At 36.9% G+C, this 14,735-nt stretch overlaps 1 protein-coding gene across 2 annotated transcripts in view; it reads right to left on the reverse strand.

The window, feature by feature from the left end:
* Positions 1-14,735, reverse strand: part of HS2ST1 (heparan sulfate 2-O-sulfotransferase 1) — a 198,062-nt gene that overhangs the window by 44,299 nt on the left and 139,028 nt on the right. For both annotated transcript variants that reach the window (XM_061186365.1, XM_061186366.1), the window contains exon 2: positions 5,939-6,177. In XM_061186365.1, the coding sequence (XP_061042348.1) occupies positions 5,939-6,177 (239 nt within the window). The remainder of the gene's footprint in view (positions 1-5,938; positions 6,178-14,735) is intronic.

Consider the following 14,735-nt stretch of genomic DNA (forward strand, 5'->3'; position numbering starts at 1 on the left):
CCATCATCAGATGAATGGATAAAGAAGATGTGGCACATATATACAATGGAATATTACTCAGCCATAAAAAGAAATGAAATGGAGGTGTTTGTAATGAGGTGGATGGAGTTAGAGTCTGTCATACAGAGTGAAGTAAGTCAGAAAGAGAAAAACAAATACAGTATGCTAACACATATATATGGAATCTAAGGGAAAAAAAAAAAAAAAAAAAGAGGTCATGAAGAACCTAGTGGCAAGATGGGAATAAAGACACAGACCTACTAGAGAATGGACTTGAGGATATGGGGAGGGGGAGGGGTGAGATGTGACAGGGTGAGAGAGTGTCATGGACATATATACACTACCAAATGTAAAATAGATAGCTAGTGGGAAGCAGCCGCATAGCACAGGGAGATCAGCTCGGTGCTTTGTGACCACCTAGAGGGGTGGGATAGGGAGGGTGGGAGGGAGGGAGATGCAAGAGGGAAGAGATATGGCAACATATGTATATGTGTAACTGATTCACTTTGTTGTAAAGCAGAAGCTAGCACACCATTGTAAAGCAATTATACTTCAATAAAGATGTTTAAAAAAAAAAAAAAAAGAAGGATGTTTCAGAAGTAGTAGTTAGATATAGTACAGGAAAAGAGATGTTTTTATGGCTGGCCTGGAGCAGATTCTAAACTGTGATTTTTGTCAGATTTTATAACTCAAGCAGAGTCAGGCTAGCAAGTAATCACAAGATGCCTTTAGGGAAAACATAAGCAACAACATAGGGAGTGCTGTGATTTATTTGCTAGTCGAACCAGACCTGAACCAGTGCTATAGGAAAAGCTGAGAAAGCACCATCTCACTAACACTATATCTAGACTTATATTCTTAATGAGATTAATCTCAACATTATGATTATCTGTGATCACAAAAGAACTTGTTTTCACTATCTAAAAGTAGGAATGTCATCCCGAACATCCTGGCCAAATTCCAACTTTGTAATTACTACCTATTGAGTGAACACTACTATTAACTTGGGTAATTATACATACCAAACTCCTACTCATGCATATACTTAAAGTAAACATTCATTGTACAGCTGTGGGTAGTTTTATGAGACTAAACTAGAGAGGAAGTTTTCTATGCAAAGAGAAAAACTGAGTAATGGTTGGATAAAATATAAGAAAGGTTCAGCAGCAATAGAACATAATATACTATCTTCACTAAAATTCAGAACTGTGTTGTTCAATCACTTTGTGTGTGTGTGTGTGTGTGGGAGGGGGTGCACGTGTCCCATATCACCTGAGGTAAGCAGAGGTCATGCTCATACTGTTATCAATCAGAGGGGCTACCTCTGCCAGCAATTATCGTCACGGCATCATGCTCAGCTAAGAACTGCCTTCAGAATCTAAATGGGTTCATTTGTTCATTCATTCATTCAACAAAAAATTTATGTATCTACTCTGTCTCAGGCACGGTTCTAAGCACAGGGATACAAGGTGAACAAGGCAAGGTTCCTGCCCTTAAGGAGCTTAAATTATAATAGAGAAAAAGACAGTAAACAAATAAATCAATAAGTAATAGGAAAGATACTGAAAGAATGATGGTACACAGTAACTTGGAAGAGGTATTTAATACATAGGATGACCAAGTGAGGTTTTGCTATGAAGAGGTCATTAAGCTGAAACCTTAAATGGATAACACGAAGCCAACTGTGAGAAGCCAGGAGAAGTGCGTTCTAAGAGGAAATAAGTATAGCGGCCTTGAAGCGGGAAAGGCTTGGTGCATTCAGAGAACCAAAAGGCCAGTGTGGCTAGTAAATAAGAGGTTGAAGCGAGGGACAATGGACAAGGGCTTGATTAAGAAGGACCTGTTGGGGCTTCCCCGGTGGCGCAGTGGTTGAGAATCTGCCTGCCAATGCAGGGGACACGGGTTCGAGCCCTGGTCTGGGAAGATCCCACATGCCGCGGAGCAACTAGGCCCGGGAGCCACAATTACTGAGCCTGCGCGTCTGGAGCCTGTGCTCCGCAACGAGAGGCCACGATAGTGAGAGGCCCGCGCACCGTGATGAAGAGTGGCCCCCACTTGCCACAACTAGAGAAAGCCCTTGAAAAAAAAAAAAGAAGGACTTGTTGGCCTAGATAAGGAATTTGGATTTTCCTGTGGAGGTAGGAATACGAATTTAACGATAAGTAACTCACCATCCTGTGAAGATTATAATATGCATCTTCCCATCACTGCACTGAGAATCCTATTCTAGATCTTTGCTACTCAAACTTTGGTTCAAGGACCAGAAGCATCAGTTTTGGCATTAACAGGAAGCTTTTTAGAAATTCAGAATATCAGGCTTTACCTTAGTCCTTCTGAATAGGAATCTGTATTTTAACTGGTGTTCAGTATACACATTATAGGTTGAGAAGCATTCATCTAAATTGTTGCTCTGAAAAATCAGTATCTGCAACTAATATCAAACTATATGCGCTACTGCAAATGACCAGAAGTTGGTTTAACAGTAAATTAAAAAGAAAAAAAAAAAATTACTACACTGTTCTACAGAGAATGCAACTTCTGGATATTTCCAGTTTCTTAGAAAGATCTTAAATATGATCAGACCTAAATATGTGAGAGCAGAAAAGAATTAAGAAAGATCATAAAAGATGCTGCCACTTACGCCTATTTGGCATAGTTACTTTAAAGACAAGATGTGCTGTAATACAGAGATATTTTGTGAGAGCAGAGTAAACTTCGTTTTCCAACTAGAAGAGCCGGTTACCTGTCTCCTGCCAATTCCTGTCTATTAACGGAGTAAAGCCCATATCTCAAAAATATAACTTTCATGACTCAGTCCACCTCATTCTTACCACTTAGTCTTCTCATGCCTTATATTCTCAAATGTTTATCTTCTAATCTCCTTGTTCTAACTGTTTCTCTTATTTTACCCAAACTTCTTAATTTTGAAAAATTCCTAAACTACGGAAAAGTTGAAAGAATAGTAGTCAACATCTGTACACACTTCACCAAGGGTAACTGTTAACGTTTTGTCACTTCTGTTTGTCTCCTTCTTTCCCCCTTTTTCTCTATGCACACGCACACTTATTTGTTTCTGAATCGAAGTAGCAGACATTTTTGATCAAGGATCCAATCATGGGTCACAAACTACATTTGGTTGTCATGTCTCTTTAGTCTCCTCTAGTCTATCTCCCCGCCCCCTCCCTTTTTTTGGTTGTCATGACATTGACACTTTAGAAGAGTTCAGGACAGTTGTTCTAGAGAATGTTCTACCATATGGATTTGCCTGTTTTCTCAAGATGAGGTCCAGGTTAAACATTTTGGTGAGAACACCATAAACTGACGTTTTCTTTGAATAGTCCTCACAGTTCCTGCGATTATGTTTTACATTCCCTAGTAAATTACAAATAAGCTCCTTGAAAGACATAGCCTTGCTTTTTATTTCTTTGGTAATTCCTCAAAGAATGTAGCATAATCTCTGTATACATTACATACGCAATAAATAAATGAAGACTTGCAAGCAGAGTTGAGAACTGTTTCTAAGAATACCCATAACTGTTAACACATTGAATACTTTTATACCAGACTAGAAACATTTGGGCTTTGCCTCTAAAATTTTTGTGAAAAATAATTAAGCATGTAAACAGTTTAGCACCGTCCCCAGTACAAATTACATCTAGGAAAGAGCTAGGGCTAAAGGCAGATAGATATTAAGCAGACTGGACTGCTGAGGTTGGAAGGTGAGGGAATAAAGGGTGTAATCACCTATTACATCCCAAAATATTTTTATGAGCAAACTGGGCTTTGAATGGAAGATTGGGACAACAGCAGATTTAATAAAAATCTCATCTTTTAAGTCTCACTTGAGTTGGATACTGATTAGAAACTATTTCTCAGAGAGAAGAAAGAAGAGCAAAATAGGTCATTTATTAATTCCTATATAAATAATAGGGCAGTTGAGAACAGTTCACAAGAACAATAAAAATATGGCATTAAAATCAAGTGTGTTATACAAGATGGGATTCAGGGGATATTTTTAAAATTACTTTCAAGGCATCTAGTAATTCAAAACTTCACATCTAAATGAAGCTTACTAGATTGAAAGTGAAATTAAAACACTATCTAATATGTCATGCAAAGGGAAGGGAAGCGGTACCTATGACTTGTTTGAAGAACTGCTTCTACACAGAACAAGAGACTAGTAAATAATTTAGATATGGTATATTAGAGAACATTTGGTATATAAGCTATTCCTAATTAAGACCAGGTGTTGAACTACCAGCTGACATTTTGAAGTATGTCAGCTAGTGATTAAGACTATTCGTCTACTCTGCCCAAACATGTTTTAAGTGTTGTTCATTATGTAATCCAGTTGCTTTTAAGATAGTGTGTACGCTTCTCTTTTGCTGCATATATTTACACACACACACACACACACACATACACACGACAAGCTATTGAAAGAAAAACAGAGGTTTTATCTCATCCAAATGCAACCGGGGAAATGTACCACTACCTGATGCCTATAAATGTCTTATGTGGTGAGCTTCTGTAGATTTATATTTCATGAGGAAAAAAAAAAAGGTCAATGTCATTTTCAGAAATCTCATAGCTGCCAGACAACTTTGTAATGCTGGACACAAAATTTGGACAAATTCTAAAAATCTGAACAAACAAGCTGACTTTATTTTTCTAAACAATACTACTGAAGAAATCTAAAATTATTATGCGAGTGCTAAGAAATGTTCCTTTTAAACCAAGATATATTCTGAAAAGCAATCATGCAAATACACTTAAAATCTACTGCACACTATATAAAACCTGATGATTTAAGATACTTGCCCTTGAGATATACAATATTATATAATGAATAGTTTTTATGACCCACTTAGCTAAATAAGCTCATGTTTCTTCTCATTTACAGAAGAGTTATTTGATTTGGCTGATGAATGTAGATTTTTGGTTTTATAAAAAAGAGTAATTAGGGATAATTCAGAGAGCCAAGAATTACATGGGCAGATGATATGCCATATACAATTAGCCTCTACAAATAGCTCTCTAGCAAGAAAGTGATCCTAACCTTGTGTATCAATGTTATTCTCTTGCTTCAGTGTGAGGATTATAGGTATGCTAAATAGTGGGATAACAATCAATTCTGTGACAATAAAACAAGTTCAGCTATTTTCAATCAAACAGATAAATACCTTCTAACTATATGACTATCACAAATACCTTTCTAATAAGTTACCTCAAAATGGTACTTGATCCTACATAGTATTTTCAAATATTATCTTTTCATCTCATGGGGCCCAATTCCCATTCCCTTCAATATTTGTAGAGAGAACTTTATAATTATAGTCAGAACTCCAGGTGTGAAGAAAATATCTGAAACTATTGCTAAAGAGGGGAGTCAATTTCATTTCATGATAACTTGCTCCACTTTTCTTAAAACCATTTCATAAAATTATCTATCTACCTGTTTATCTAAAGATTCTTAACAACTTGAAAGGCAAGATTATGTTAAAAATATAAGCCACAATCCCTGTTTGTCAGGAGTTTATAGCTAATACTTACATAAATTATAGTAAAGATAAGATGAAATTCAGGAGTCTAGTCACAAAACTGAACCATATAGAATATAGGTATTCGTCAAATAAAGATTTCTCAATCATAAGTGGAGACAATATAATGATTTTTATTGCAGGGCATCTGCTAAAAATATTTCACATTTTTAAAAGGTTACCATACTGAAGAGCATCAATATTCTCTTCAAAAATTCAATAATGTGAAGAATGTAAAATTATAGGTAAGTTCGGTTGGTCCTAACCCTTTCCCCCAGGAAACTTACAATCCACTGAGCTCAGCATATATATCCCTTAAAATGCTTTATCTCCTTGAGATACAAAATTTGAGTTAGGAAGTGTCAGAAAACATTATGCATCCCCTATGTGGTATTTACCTGATCTTGCAGTGACATTACTGGATTATTTTTGGTAGTGTTGATGTGAAGAACATGGTATTTATTCTTTGCACATAGGTCATAGGCAATATTGGTAAAAGAGGTGCTTGCAGTTTTGGGGACTCTGTTATAAATGATCACCATGTCTTCTTCCTCATCTAAAGCTGCATCTTGCCGAGGGCCATCCATCGTATGTCGCTGCTCAATCTCTCGAACTTCATGTCTTGCAATAGCCCTTTCTGCAAAGTAAAACAGATTATGAACTTAGTTTTAAAAGACACTATAAGGAAGTTGTAAACACTGAAAATAATTTCCTATTCCCGGAACATAGTTTTCCTATTCAAGAACTGGGTTAAGAGCAGCTGAAAAAATGTTTTGAGGGCCAAAACTTCAGAATTACCTCTGAAGGATAATATAAATGCATATGAAGAATGAAAGAATAAACAGTCATCAAGTTTAGAACTCCACAGACCAGAGAGTTCTTCAGTGTCGTTCAAAAGACACTTTTCATTCCAATAGAATTTCTATAGCCTGAATTAATTTTCAAACACATAAAGACAGACTGCATAGAATACTAAACTTCACAGTAAAAAATACACTTAGAAAATAAATTACTTATAATTTAGGCAATGATTTTGAAATTTATTACTTAGGATGTAGTTATCACCTGCTTTATCAAAATGTAGCAGGGCAGTGATTATAAATGCTGGTGTGATTTTTAGGTAACAACAGTAGAAACGACACCATAATAAAACCTTTTTCTTTTTGGTGTTGCATTACAGATAAGTCCTGGTTATGTTTATTCCTTAAATTCCATGGTTTCTCTAATTCAAATCAGTGTCCACCAAGCAGTTTGAAAAGCAGTAACATTTTGCTTTCGACTACTCTCTATTTAATATAAACTTCAGCTTCAAATAAACAAAGAAAAGGGGAAGAAATGAGGGGAAAAAAATAACAAGATTGCAAGTTACTTTGCACAAAGACAACTGTTCACACACAGCATGCACCCTCTTACCACCAGATCTCTGTGCAAGCTATCTTACCCGCCTTGAACTCTCATCCATTCTCCCTCCACCTCGACCCTACCTAGTGAACTCCTCAAACTTCACATTGAATTTAATCATCACTTGCAAGGGAAGCATCATCTAATCTCCCTCACTAGGTCAAATCACACACACACACACACACACACACACACACACACACACACACACAATGTATGTGTATATACCTCATACTGCATGTCTCATACATAATTGCAATTGTACATTATATGTGTATTAGCATCTACCTACCATACTGGTGACAATTTAGTAAAGTGACATGAAAAAGCAATGCGGTATAATTACAATAACAAGTTCAGGCTTCAAATATTGTCTGACTATGCATCTTAAATTTTGGTTCAGAAGATATGGCCACTATGTTAATAGAGTATGCTCTGAGCTGAGGATTCACATTCAGAAGACTTGAATTAAAGTTTCAGGCCTGCTGCTTACTAGCAGTGTGCTTTCCAAAGCAGGAAGAGAAGCACATATATGCATACAAGTGTATCCATTTTCATCGGGGAGAGTTGGTTGGGAGTGTGGAGAAAAAGAGATGAGCTTAATGTTGAACATACTGTTGGATTGTCCAGGACACACAGGAGATAAAGATAATTGGGCACATAGGTCAAGTGCTGAGAATAAAGGTTCATGTAGAAGAAAGACATCTGGGAAAACCATAGGAATGGATGAAACTACCTAGATAATGTAGAATACATAGCATGGAAAGAGACAGTAATCTTAGAACAGAATCTTAGGAAATACCAACATTTAAGGGCCAAGAAAAAAAGACAATGCATAGAAAAACACTAAGAAGAAATAGAAAGAAAAAGAAATCTGGACAGACTTTTAAGAAGCATATACCACACGTTTAGAAAGCATAATATTTTTCAAATTGACAGTACTTTCCAAATGAATCTATAATCAAGGTAACGCATGATGCTCAAGCATCTCCATAGGATATGGAAGCTGTCTCATTAAATTCAACATGTATTTATGGAGAGCCTAAGCATATTATATTCAATAATTTTAAAAGAATTTTATCTTCCAAACAACCTCAAACTGTCACCACAGTCCAAAACTATTATGGTATTGTTATGTCCACACACCCTCCTTTTTCTACTAAGGGAAATAAAACAGTACTGTTGTCATTTAAGGGCTGACAGAAGTGTGAGAGGTTTCCTACAGCAGTCCAGACATACATGAAATTACCTTTACTTTTAACGGCTACACCAACAACCAACGATGCTGAATTTACTTTCACTAGTTTTTCTGAAATCAAGTATTTGGAAAAGAAACAGATTTTGTTATTTTTTTAAAAGAAGTTATTATTTAGTCTATGGATGCTTTACTTTTTAAGGTGCTAAAACTCTAGCTGGAGCATGAAACTAGCATGTTTTTAAAATTAATCATTGTTCTTGGTTCACTATGTGTATTAAAGCATATGAACTGTATATTTCACACAATTTTAAAACATTTCTTAAATTATGAAAAGATGCAAATTCAGGTAACTACTTTCCTCGTTCAAATAATACATTTATATGCATTTTCTATTTTTCAAATGTTTTTACTTTGCTTAAGCAAACAAGATAATTACTAATGTAGTGTTATGCCTAAAACTACATAAAAAGATAAAAATAGTATGGAATACTAAGATAATTTTTGCTAGTAATATTAGTCTATAAAATCAAATCTCATTTAGTTGAAAAATAACAGTAACTACTGCTGATGGTGAACTACTATCTCTTTTCTCCTGTGACAATACTTAAAACCAGTAAGGATGTTTGCAATATGGCCATTTTCTTTACTTAGTAAGTACTCAATAGTTCCTTTTTTTTTTTTTTTAAATCAAAGAAGCTCTGCACCTCGTTAGTATAACTTCTGAGACTCTCTTAAATCAGTGGGGAAGCTTTATTAGTTACAGCACATGTGGAGTACACTTAGAGAATGTAGGCAGCATATTTAAAATACTAAAGATGCATTTTGAAGTAATGCTTTTTTCATGTTTGAGTAATGAATTATAGAGAATCTGCTATGCAAGTTATTTCAGAACTACCACAAAATGTACAGCCTGCAAATAACATGGAGTGCAATCTGAGTCATGATATTACAGGCAGGCCAAGAACAACTGGCACTAATATTCCAAACACTGAAGATGGACGCTGAACTTCATGGCAATTCTAGTTCTTGTAGGCTCCTAATGAAGGTGGCATACATCTCAGTTCAGTGACCTTTCCACATGGCAGATTACCAACAAACACAAGTCTTTTAAAAGGCCATTCATAATAGCAATAATTACCTATTTCTGCATTGACAGGGCATTAAAGGCTTATTTATTGAAAGAACATAATGATCAAGCTCAGTATAAAACACTGCATTAAATACACCAAGCTAAATCTTACAAAGGATTAAAGTCACAAAGATGTATATATTGGACTACAGAAAAAAGAAAAATAACTGGAAAGATTTTTTTAAAAATTGCAACATATTCTTTGACTAGTTTTTTTTAACATTAAGGTTATTATTTGGGGAAACACCTTTTCTCTTTGAACATTTAAATAAATGTTCAATGTATTAAATAATTTAGAGAAATGTTTTATATTCTGTACAAATTAAAGGACCCATGAATATAATCTTCTGCCCCCACCAAAGCTCAATTGTGCAATGGTCTCAGCAGAAAATAAACATTTTATAAATGTTCAAAATGTGTAGTATATCTGTATAGTGGGTAACACTTTAGGATTATAGGGGTTAAAAAAAAAAAAACCGCAAATGGAAAGACCAGTAAATTGCCTTGCTTTCAAATACTGAAACTTCTGCATGTTAAAGTAAAAAATATATAGTTAGATAATAGGTAAATAAATAATAAATAAAAGGCAAAGAACATTAAGAAAAAAAAGACCAAATTTTTATTATCTATAATTATAGAAAGAAAACATAGAAGTTGACAATAACAATATTAAGATTTCAGTAGATAATAAAGGTGGTTTGTAACAGATTTAAACTACATACGTATAATAGAACAGAGCAAAAATACGCATTAGTGGCTCATAATGATTTTTTGGGTCACAGACCCCTTTGAGAATATTATGAAAACTATGGACCCTGTCTCCAGTATGGGTGACTTGTGCATTTCAGGGCTTCCTCTTAGAGACCAAATATCGGCAGGGGGCTCCATGACCCCAGTTTAATTGCTTCTAAAAAAAAAAAAGGCTCTTGGACAGTAAGGCCTGATAGTAAACTGCCTTGAGGCATTAGTATGTATATTGAAAAAAGAGGTTACTCACAAGTAAGAATTGCAGGCAAAGAGAAATCACAGAGGAAATTGGCAGCGTCTACTGAAAAAATGTCTATGGGGAGGGTGCCTTGGCATAAAACTTGACCTGATAGGACTCCCTGGCAAGTGTGCCTATTGCAGAGCTAGATAATTTGGGCTCTAAGAGCTTGGAGCCATCAAATATCTGAATTAAAGTGGATCCTTAGCACTTTCTCGGGATAAATCCTGAGTTGTGTAAATCCCCAAATACTGTTCTGAAGTATAATTTATTCCCCATAAACTGTGTTTATAATGAGAAGTAGGAAGCAACAAAGTTGCACCAAAAGAAAGCTATTATAAGGTTAACTGATTCCTTTTGCAGCACCACTTAACTGTGAATGTACTGTCTAGCCAGACACTATCTGATCCTCATGGAAGTAGCACTTTGTAATCATTATGAATTAAATAAATTGGCTGTCTGATTATATACATCACTTTCTTATGAATATTTTTAGCCTGAGCCAGTCTCCTTGAAGTCAATCACCATGGGGACTGACAAAATAAATTTCTATATGGATGACTAAAGGCTGGACTCCCAACACTGGCAAATGCTTTCTTGTGTGGTTTCCAGGCAGTCAGCAAGGGTGCATGTGTTATCATTAAACCTTATAAGTATGTTTAAGTGGATCATCCTATAAAAAGGAGTTGAGAGCACCTTCCACTTCAAGGAAGATAGTGTAAACCTATGTTTTGCTATTCCTCCCATGAAGTACAACTAAAAACCCTGGACATTATATATAAGACAAACATAAAAGACTTAAAAGCCGGTGAGAAGAAAACAGACTACTTAGGGCCCTTGGGACCCAAGGAACGACACAGTGGTGAGTTCCCTAAGTTTTCTTTAGCCTCATATATCCCAGACTTGGAGCAGTAGAAGCGAGCAACCGAGGAGCAGGCATACACAAAGAGAAACCCAACAAAAGCCTGCTCTCTCTTGTCAAAGCACCAAGAGACAGCATAGTAAGACAGAAACCTTTAGATAATAATCACTCTACTTTAGTCAAACTCCACAGAAAAAGACTGTGGCCCCACTTCCATTCTCACAGGCCCAGTGGGTAGCCTAGACTTCCACCCTCACAAGGGTGTGATCAGATGCCCAATATCCCTGATGGAGTGGCACCAGGGAAGACCAAGTAGGGAGCCTGGACTTTCATCCCAGGCAGCGGGTAACAAGGCACGTCTGCAGTGTCAGGGAAAACCAAGCAAGGAATCAGAAAGCCTGCCTCCACATGGCAGTGATGAGAGGCCCCCGCCCCTCCCCACTTGGTGGTGTCAGAGGAGACCTAGTGGAGAATCAGGACTTTCACCATCCCCCAGCATAAGGAGGCCACTCCCATGCCTGCCCAGCGGTAACAATGAGCTCACCAGGTGTTGATGGAGGCCAACAAGGGAACCTGGACTTCTATCACCACTTGGCAGTAACAAAGCAGCACCCCCTTCCCTTGCCAGAGCAGTACTGGAAAAAGTCAACTAAAACAGAAGGTTCAAATAAAATTCAGAGTCTCCACAGATATAGAGAACAAACCAGTAGTTACCAGTGGAGAGAGGGAAAAGGGGAGGGGCAATATAGGGGTAAGGGGAAAAAAAGGGTTCTTATGGGATTATATGAAATCATGTGTGTGAAACTTTTGAAAACCATAAAGCACTACAGAATTTAAAGAATTTTTCATTCAATTTAAAAGAAAAAAAAAGATCCAGAGTCTCACAACATAATATAAAAACATCCAGGTTTCAATCAAATTGTACTCAACATATCAAGAACCAAGAGATCTCAAACTCAATGAATAGAGATAATCAAGAAACAACAATATCAAGGGTACAGAGATGTTAGAATTATCAAAGATTTAAAGCAGTCATGATAAAAATGCTTTCATGAACAATTACAAATAAGCTTGAACCAAATGAAAAAATAGAAAGCCTCAGCAAATAAGCTCATTAATGAAATAGAATACATAAAGAAGAACTAAATAGAAATTTTAGAACTCAAAAACAAAATAATCAAGATGAACAGCTCAGTGAATAGGATCAATAGCAGAATGGAAAGGAAGGAGAGAAATTTAGTGAACTGGAACATGGATTAAAAGAAATTACCCAATCAGAATAGCAATGAGAGAATATACTGGGAGGAAAAAAAGCAACAGAGCCTTGGGGAACTGTGGAATATAACAAAGGATCTAACATTGGTGTCACAGAGTCTTGGAAGGAAAGGGGAAAGAAAGCAGGGCTGAAAGAGTTCTCAAAGAAATCATGGCTGAAAACTTGACATTTGACAAGAGACATAAAGATTCAAGATGCTGAACAAACTCCAAATGAGATAAACCAAAGACATCCATGGCAAGATACATCATAATTAAGCTTCTGAAAACTAAAAATAAAGAAAAAATCTTGAAATCAGCCAGAGAAAATGAAGCCTTACTATAGAAAAAACTGGAATTACAGCAGATTTCTCATCAGAAGTCATGGAGCCAGAACGAAGTGGCACAACGTTTTTCAAGTGGCGAAATAAAAGAATCCTATACCCAAAGAAAATCACCTTCAAGAATGAAGGGGAAAATAAGATATTCTTATACAAAATAAAGCTACAGTAATTTACTGCCACTAGATCTACCCTAAGATTGATTAAAGGAAGTTCTCTAGACAGAAAAAAAAAAAAAAAAGACAAGAGAAGAAATCTTAAAACACCAGAAAAAAAAAAAAGGAAAGAATAAACACATGGGTAAATACAATAAACTTTTCTTCTCCTCAAGTTTTCAAAAATATGTTTGAGAGACAAAGCAAAAATTGTAACATGATGTGATGTGATTTTAAATGTATGCAGAGTAAATATTTAATACAATTATACTGTAAGTGGCAGATAGTAAAGGGATGTAAATGAAAGTAAAGTTTCTGTACTTCACTTGAATTGGTAAACTGATGACACCAGTAAACTGTGACAAGTGATATTTATATGATGTAATACATAAAGCAACCATTAAAAAGCTATACAAAGACATTAAACTCAAAAACACTATGGATAAATCAAAAGGTAATTTTTAATAAATATAAAAGTAATTCACAGGAATGCAGAAAAAAGAAAAGAGAAAAACAGAAAACAAAAAACAAAAGAAGTATCAAAGGAAATAAAAAAATACATTGAAGTGAATGAAAATGAAAATAAAGCAAGAGGAATTCCCAAGATGGCAGAGTACAAAGACCCTGAGCTTACCTCCCCTCATGAGCACATCAAAATTACAACTATTTACAGAACAACTATTGATGAAAAAGACCAGAACCTACCAGAAAAGATCTTCTACAACTAAAGGTATAAAGAAGGAACCAAAATGAGATGGACAGGAGAGGTGGAGTCGTGGTATAGTCAAAGCCTGTACCCTTGGGTTGGGTGACCCACAAATGGAAGAATTATTACAACTGCAGAGGTTATCCCCAAGGAATGAGGGGTCTGAGCCCCACAATGGGTTTTGAGCCCAGGGGTCCTGTACCAGGAAGATGAGCCCCCAGAGCATCTGGCTTTTAAGACCAGTGGTGCTTACTTTCCGGAGACCCAGCGGACTGTGGGAAATAGAGACTCCACTCTGAAAGGACACATACAAAATCTCACCTGCTCTGGGACCCAGGGCAGAAGCAGTAAATTGAAAGGAACCTGGGTCAGACCCACCTGCTGATCTTGGAGAGTCTCCCAGAGAGACAGGAGGCAACTGGAGATCACCCTGGGGCAAAGACACTGGTGGCAGCCATTTTTGGGAGCTTGTTCTACCATGTGGACACTGGTGTTAACAAGAGCCATTCTGGAATCCTCCCTCTAGCTTATTAATGTCAGGACCCAGCTCCCCCCACCCCCACCCACCAGTACTGGGACTCCTCAGGCCAAGCAACTAACTAGGTGGGGACACAGCCCCACCCACCAGCAGACAGGGTACCTTAACACCCCTGAGCCCACAGCAGCCCCTGGACACGGCCCTACCCACCAGAGGGCCCAGGACCCAGCTGCACATACCAGTGTGCAGGCACTAGACCCAGAACTCCCAGAGCCCTGCAGCCAGAGACACAGGAACCCAGCTTTGCCCACCAGTAGGCAGACAATAGCCCCAGAATCCCCTGAGACTCAGTCCCACCCACCAGCGAGCCTGCTCTAGCCACTGGACCTGCCTCATTTATCCTTCTTAAACTATCCCAAGAAACTGCAGAGGAAGGAATGCTTCCAAACTCATTCTGAGGCCAACATCACCCTGATACCAAAATCAGACAAATATACCACAAAAAAAGAAAATTATAGGCCAATATCACTGATGAACATAGATGCAAAAATCCTCAACAAAATATTGGCAAGCTGAATACGAAAATACATTAAAAGGATCATACACTATGATCAAATGGAATTTATATCAGGGACACAAGGATGGTTCAATAGCCACAAATCAATTAATGTGATACACAACATTAA

Source organism: Eubalaena glacialis, chromosome 3, assembly GCF_028564815.1.
Source record: "Eubalaena glacialis isolate mEubGla1 chromosome 3, mEubGla1.1.hap2.+ XY, whole genome shotgun sequence".
In the NCBI taxonomy this organism is placed as follows: domain Eukaryota; kingdom Metazoa; phylum Chordata; class Mammalia; order Artiodactyla; family Balaenidae; genus Eubalaena; species Eubalaena glacialis.